This window comes from Amia ocellicauda, chromosome 3 (genome assembly GCF_036373705.1).
Source record: "Amia ocellicauda isolate fAmiCal2 chromosome 3, fAmiCal2.hap1, whole genome shotgun sequence".
Taxonomy (NCBI): domain Eukaryota; kingdom Metazoa; phylum Chordata; class Actinopteri; order Amiiformes; family Amiidae; genus Amia; species Amia ocellicauda.
In genome coordinates this window covers 21,660,808-21,668,464 of record NC_089852.1, presented here as the reverse complement: position 1 = coordinate 21,668,464, position 7,657 = coordinate 21,660,808, and the positions used below count along the sequence as shown (strand labels likewise).

The 7,657-nt window shown below is 44.9% G+C and overlaps 1 protein-coding gene across 1 annotated transcript; it reads right to left on the bottom strand.

The window, feature by feature from the left end:
- Positions 1-826: 826 nt before the first annotated feature.
- Positions 827-4,693, bottom strand: LOC136740778 (uncharacterized). The gene is made up of 2 exons (XM_066698465.1): positions 4,443-4,693; positions 827-3,680 (listed from the first exon to the last, which is right to left on the bottom strand). Exons 1-2 carry the CDS (start codon positions 4,602-4,604, stop codon positions 2,547-2,549), a joined length of 1,296 nt encoding a protein of 431 aa, XP_066554562.1. The 5' UTR covers positions 4,605-4,693; the 3' UTR covers positions 827-2,546.
- Positions 4,694-7,657: the final 2,964 nt, after the last annotated feature.

Here is a 7,657-nt window from a genome sequence, read left to right as displayed (position 1 = left end):
GATTTAATCCAGTCCTAAGTCTATTTTTGTGTTGCTGGGCATGTTTAATCAATTTAATTGTTTTAGGCATTTAGCAAAAGGCTGCACAGTAATCCAGATACACATGTAATCCAGAGTATTTTCCCCCCTTCCATTTAATTTGTTTAGAAACTGATCCATTGTTAAAACAATTGCCTTTGTGTGAAGACATGGAAACAGACATGAAATGGCAAAATTGAAACTCACTGCAAGTGTCTGAAATCTTGTCAACACACTTTGTCTGCTGACCCGTAACATGAACTGGCTGTACATTATAAAAAACAAAAATTACAAACTCACATCTCAAAGTAAACGTGCATTTAACAATCAGAATCTACAAGGTGTCCTTCAAGCCTTAATGAAGCCAACGGTGATCTTCAACAGAAATGGAGGTAGGACTCAAAAGAGCTAGTGTTGCACCATATCAACTGCTGGTAAAAAATATTGTACAGTTGTGATTAATCTGTTTCCCCCCCCCCTTTTAATTAGAATTGGCAGTGCTTCATTCAAGAAGGGCTGCAATATCTGATGTGGCTATAATTAATCTCCAAGACAAGTTTAGACACCTGTGAAAGGAACATTGACAGATGTGATTTTTTATGAAGTTGGTATTGCATAATGTCTGAACTCGACTGGGCTCTGGAGTTCCTTAACACATGGAGTCAAATTGCAGCGTATGATGGCCTAGTTAGCACAAGTATTCCAATTCATTTTTTCCCCCTAAATCCTTTCATTCCATACAGACAGCTTGGCCACAGGTTTGAAGATAGGATATATATATGTATACACACACGATTATACCTTAGAGTCATTATGAATGTATTTATTTGGCAGCCAAGGCAACTCGCATGCCGAAACATAATCGCACTACACAACGTCTGCAGACCTGGAAAATGTTAGTGAAAAACAGAACAGATTTTCACAAAACAAAACAATATATTGTATAATGAGAAAAAGAGAAATAGTACAAGACACAGAACAGTCAGCCAGCCAGTGAGGTGTAGAATCAGTCTGCGGTGCATTAAGTGAGTCAGAGGCCTGTTCAGAGCCCGCTCCCCCACTGCCGTGACGCAGAGGCGCAGGCGGGAATGGCGACAGTCTTGTACGAGTCGAGCCGAGACGCAGTCACAGTGTGTACCTCAGTGACGGCCCCGGGCTCGTGTACATTGGAAACAGATGTGGGTAGCTCTTGTTTCATCAGGAGAGGGGAAGAGGAGGAAGGTTGACCTTAAGCATGGGAAAGCTCTGCCATCTGGAGAAGTTTCATAGAACCCTGCGTGGTGAGAAGATGGAAGGCAGCCATAGCAGCAGCGACGGCCTGGCCCTGTAGACAGATTTCCACTTAAAAAAAACGTACCCAGGCAAGCGGGTCGACACAGTCTTGGCAAATGTCACACACGGCGGGCTTGGACTTATTTCTTTTTTCAAACGGCTTGACCCAAAAATAAAATCACTCTTTGGAGTTTGAAAGCTCAGTCCTTCCCCAGAGGTGGGCATGAATGACTCAACTGGGCCTATTTATTTAATGAACTGGTACACTTAAACATTTCTTTCCAGGCCCCTAAAATACCTTGGAGGACCTGTGGCTTTAATCAGAATTGTCTTTAACATCTGCCAAGGAAGGATTGTGAGGGGGGTGGAAATTGAGGAAATTTAGCAAATGATCAGGTTTCTTAAGTCGGAGAGGGAGATTTAACCAAGACCCTGTGCAACTTAAGTACTGGACAATACGAGCATGGATAAGATTAAGGCACTGGTCATGTTGGGGTGAGTAGGGAGGTCAACAGGGTAATTATAGAAAGTTCGCCAAACAGATCAACAATGACAATGGAATTGTCTGAAGAACTGGAATGACAGATCACCCTGTTGCTTCCGTTTGTTTTCGTGGTCCATTGTCACATGACAGTGCAGCATCATTCTATTACGCTGGATTATGCATTTCTGTACACTGCACACCTTAACGTGCCTTCATTCCACGCATTCAGAAGGAAGCACTCTGCTAGTTGTTGCTTATGTGTTGAAGAGTTGACAGGAACAGATACTATTTTCCCCTCCTGTTAAAATACTGAGCATAAGGGAAGAAAGCTCTATTTCTCTTCTGACTTCAGTTTAAGGAGCATACAGGGTGTACTCTAGCAGACATTACATTATAAACATCAACTTAAAAACTCTTACAGCTTCTTCAAGCTTCAGTTAAAGATCTTTAAGAACTATGCTGCATGTGCACATGTTTTAATCTGGCCCAGGGACAAACTGTGCTTACGGATACAAACCCAAATCTCAGCATCGATGAAGAAAGTGTGCTCTTTATGTTTGTGTGCCCTCCAGTGGCAGAATGCTGAAACAACATAGGAAGTGTAACCTAGGGATAAGATGATGTTGTGGGAAGTTCTCAGGCTAGAATTACCAGGAACCATTGTGCTCCTAACTTCTTACGGTCTGTGTTGAGGACATCCACATAGCTTTCTGCCATGGCTGCGTCTCATTCGTGCTTTTGTATTTTGCCTGTGGCCCTGGCACTTGCGATCTCATAAGTTACACGTTTGCAGTGCTAATGACTCACAGGGGGCCTGCTGAATGTGTTCACAGATGGCAGTCCGCAGGGCCTCGACCCCTTCTTCCGCTTGGTCTTGGAGTCGGCAAACAGGCTGGGGGAAGTCCCCTCTGTCGATGGTCAGCCAGTCCGGGAAGAAGCGGTCTCCGTGGGTCTCGCAGATGTTGTGCAGGACGCAACAGGCCTTCATCAGGTTTGAGAGCCTCCACAGCTGGCAGTCATTGCGTTTCAGGAGGCAGCGCCACCGGCCCTTCAACCTGGCGAGAGCCTCCAGTGCCACCCTGTGTGCCCTGCCCACACGCTGGTTGAACTCCTGGCGTGCGGGGCTCAGCGGCTCACGGTCCGAGTACGGCCTGAGCAGCCAGGGCTTCAGAGGGTAGGCACAGTCACCCGCCAGGGAGTAGCCCACCTGGAGGCCACACACCTCCCTGGACACACTGTGGAAGAGATGCCCGCTGGTTGCCCTCTGCCATACTCCAGAGATGCGCAGGATGCGGGCACTGTGGGCTCGGCCTGGGTGCCCGACCGACACATCCCAGAACTTACCTGTGTGATCCGTGATGCCCTGCAATGACACAGAGTGCCAACCGTTGGAGTTGTAATAGTCAAAGTAGTTCACCTCAGGTCCCATGATGGGGATGTGGGTGCAGGTGATGGCACCTATGCACATGGGGAGTCCCGACAGCTCCTCGAAGCCCTGGGCAGTACTCTGGAACTCAGCCTCTGTGGGCTGCCTGAGGAACTGAGGCTTCAGGACCTTGTTGATGGCCTGACATACGTCATGGATGCAGTGGTACACTGTGGTGCAGCTCACTCCAAACTGCTCCCCGATGCGGCGATACTCCAGGTTGGTGGCGAAGCGCCAGAGTGCGATGGCCACCTGCTTCTCCACGCTCACTGGGTCTCTGAATGAGGTCTTCTGGCGCTCCAGCAGGGGCTGCAGCTCAGAGACAACATAGAAGAAGGTAGACGACCTCATACGAAAGTTCTCCAGCCAGTCTATCTCGCTGAAGCTGCCGAGCACCGTCTGCTGCCACCACTCGGTGTTGCGCTCTTTGGCCCACACCACCGGAGACTTGCGAGGCTTCGGGAGAATCCCAAGTAACATCTGTAGAAAGACACCAAACATAAACATCTGGAGACGGGGGAGACGGGGGGGGCATGGTGATCACATGCTCACCGTAATGTTGCACTGAACTGGGACTGAAAATCACAACAGCTCCAAGATTAAGAAATGTTATCCTTTTATATATTTGTTTTACCATCAGATATTGATTATACATCAACAACAATGAAGTGGTATAAAAGAAAGTTTTCAGTATTTCTATAGATCACAATTTGGAACAGAAAAACAGAATTAAATTTCACTGTTCGTCATGGGATTACAAATCTCTGGGAGTCAAAACCTGAAGCTATCCCTCTAGACTGTGCTGCTGTCTTTTTCTGTGAGTGCAGCCAGATGTAACCCCCCCACCCCACCCCATTTAAACTTGCAGTGAGGTGCTGAATGGTAATAACGTCTTAAAAGAAAAAAAACATCTCTTCTCTTGATTACTGTCTTCTCATCAATGAACCATTTGGGACATCAGAGAAAATCCCATCCTCCTACTTATTAAAGAGTTTTAATAATGTATATATATATATTATATATAACGAAGGGGACTCTGTTTCTCATGCAATCTCAAACAACTTTCTAAACCCCACACCCTCTGGTATGTTAACAATGCAATCCAGTAAACATAGACAGAGGTCTGAGACTGCAAAAAAGATTTGAACTGCCTCTCGATCCCCAAACAGTCACTTGAGGTGAGTGAATGCACTTTGCAGGAAACGAGGGTTTGGAAAGGAGCCCCGGTTGCCGCTTCGCTACCTTCCGTCGAGCCCTCCTGCGGGCGTGGAGGCCGGCGAAGAAGTGCTGGCATCGTTTGGACCGCTTTCCCTCGCCAGCGCCCAGAGAGAGGGGATGCTGTTGCACGGCGTGAACCACCAAACAGACGAAAAGCAAAACCAGCGCTTCTAGCACGTCGTCCATACTCGCCGTCCACGCCGCCGCCAGCACAACCAAAACAACGACACTTCCGGCGAGGGGCGGGATTTCCGGGTTTGAGCAGCCTCCCAGCGCGCGGCGCTCGAATCCGCGATGACGGAGATTTGAAATGCGCGTCCATACAGCCGCTGACTGTCTAGCGCGTACTGCCTCAGCAACAGCCCGAACAGCTCCATTGCGACCAAAAGATGAATCATCGACCTCAACCCCAGTTAGCAGCACTGGGCACGACCCTGATGACGCAAACACTTAAGGCTACTTGCTATTGCTGTCTTTAAAATGTCATTTTTAGCTCGTATTTGGAAATAACAAATACAGAACCCCCCCCCCCCCGAAAAAACCCGACATTTTAATAATAAAAAACGTTTAATGTAACATTGAAATATTAATATACGATAAGGCTAAAATGCACCGTTAAATTGAAACGCCACTAAATGAATTAACTTGCGTTTCATCAGACTTTAAAATTGGACTATTTCAAACTATTTCTCACTGTAGGAAATGTCTGCATGTTTGCAATGTCACCACAAGTGGGCGATAACATCACATTTGGTTAAAACATCAATTCAGATTTATTTGAAGCTCGGTCAGTTTGACAGAGTCAATAAAACACGTTGAGCGTTGTATAGATTTCGGATATATTAATTAAACTAATGTGTTTTGTTCTATTAAATCAATTTGCCATTAGTATTGGATTGTGTGTGTGTGTGTGTGTGTGTGTGTGTGTGTGTGTGTGTGTGTTTTAATAACATGAAATACAGCGACCAACTAAACACTATAAAAATATACAACGTTTATCCATCAGGGGAGACAGTTTTTGTGAACAATGCCAGCTTGTCTCTGGAGGTCAAATTGCACAAACTTGGACAATGTGCTGACCTTTTCTGCTGCAGTTAGGAAGGCCTGTGTGTGCCAACAGGAGCTCACACCAGACACTGTAGTCACACTGCACTGAACTTAACTGTACTTATTTTTCACAAGGGGAGCTCTTGATTACATAATTAGACTAATCGTTTCCTATTTCCGAAGGGTCTCCAAGCGAAGCTCCCCAGTCCTTCCAGTAAGTCTTCCTGCATTCCCTCCAATATCCTGCAAAATTCCCTCAGTGATGCTGCTTTGGTATTCCTGTTGGCAGGGTGAGTCTAGCCATCCCAGCAGACAAAAAGAGCACTGAAGCAGAGCAACGCAAGGTCTGACAGCAATGTGATCATTATTTTACCTGTTCCTATTGAAATATAACCCATTCATTTGTGAGGGGAAAACACACCTTTGCTAAAACCATTTTGGTCTGGTGTACAGTAGCTTTTGATTCTGGTGGGTGTTTCCTTCTCATTTTGCCATGAGAATCAAACCCCAGCATCATTCAAGAACTGCAATCTACCCCACCAATATTCATTTCTGCTGGACAGAGGCTTCTTATGTATATCCAATAGAAATTTGCCATCAAGTTTTGGGTCTGGAATTTGTAATTGGTAGGTGGTGTGATATTTTCATTCAGTCTAGGCCCAGACTGAGTTCATCCCTCGGGCACATTGTTGTTTCTAATGACAAGACCTGGAGTCAGGCCACTTTGGGGTGACACTGGGTTAATTAGTGGAGTGTCTGGAACTCCAAGCGAGATAGGACTAGAACATACTAGAGCTTTATTTGAGAGAGCTAGTCCATGACACCAATGCACTACATGACCAAACAGTTCTGGCCATCAGACAATGTATTTGTATTCAATGTATTTACTAGGGTGAAACCAAACCATTGTTTTTGAATGTCTTATGACCACTTTCTAAACACTTAATAATTTATTAATTGGGATGCGGAAAAAAAGCCTAAAAGTATTTATTTATAAAGAACAAAAAAGTTAATTTTCAAAGCAAATATCCCTCTTAAGTAATTGTTTTTAAAAGATAATAATAAGGCCAACTTCTTATGATTAGTGCAGTAGTTTGCATGTTAAGTGAAGTTTAATTATTTTTTGTATTATGTCCATGAACTGTTGTCATGTTAATGACTTTCATTACCAAACTGCCTCGAGAAGTGCAAGTCTAATGGAAGCTGCAGTGAATAGATATTAATTTGGTATTCACAGACATGTCGAGAACCTGCATTAAAGTCATTCAAAGGCTTTGGATGAAAAAGTGTAAGAATAAGAACATTTTTATTTAAAAAATGCCAGACACTACATGCATTTGGTACTTATCTCATATTGTGTGGTTCAGTTTATTCCAGTGCCTTAATTCTTAAATGTTGGCGAATTCTGCGGTCTTCAAAGTTTAGTCAGTAATGCTGTCCACAGTGAGTCAAGAGACAGCTCACCTCAGACATCTCAATAATATCCCAACCATTCAGATTCTTTCCACCCTAATGCCACAAGAGTGGAATAGGACTGCACTGCAGCGCAGAGGAAAATCCACTGTCAAAGGCTGGAGTTAGGGTTTTGGTTTAGAGCTTAGGGTTAGAGGCGTAGCAGGGTTTTTTTTTGGGGAGGAGCAAGTGAGAGAAGAGAGATGCTGACTATTCACTACCCATGCCCCCTTCCCCCTCAAGGTACGCCACTGGTTACTGTCACAGTCAGGGTGGCTGATGCTGCAGAGTGTGGGAGGTGAAAGATCAGCTTAGGAGACATCCCCCCACCATCAATGCACAATGCCTAAGCAGGACTGTTTTCCCCAAGGCAAAAACTGGGCAGGGATAGCTCGCAAAGATGGCAAATATAGGTCAAAGCAGGCGGAAAAAGATCACAGAGAAAAGACACACAATAGAGCAGGAAACATGGGAGAGGAAGCAGCAAATGACATTAACGTGCAGATGAGACCAGTAGAGTGGCTGAACTTGAATTTATGGTCAGAGGACTTGTGGACTTGGTTGGCAAGTTGACCTGCGGATCAGTTCATTCTGCTTGGGTCGAAGGAATCTTAGAGCTGGTAGCAGGCATCAATACACTCCAGTCACTTTCATTATATAAAGACCAACTGATGCTACTGGAGGTGAATGTTATACACCTCATTTCAAAGTCACATATTAACAATCACATTTTTCTCTGT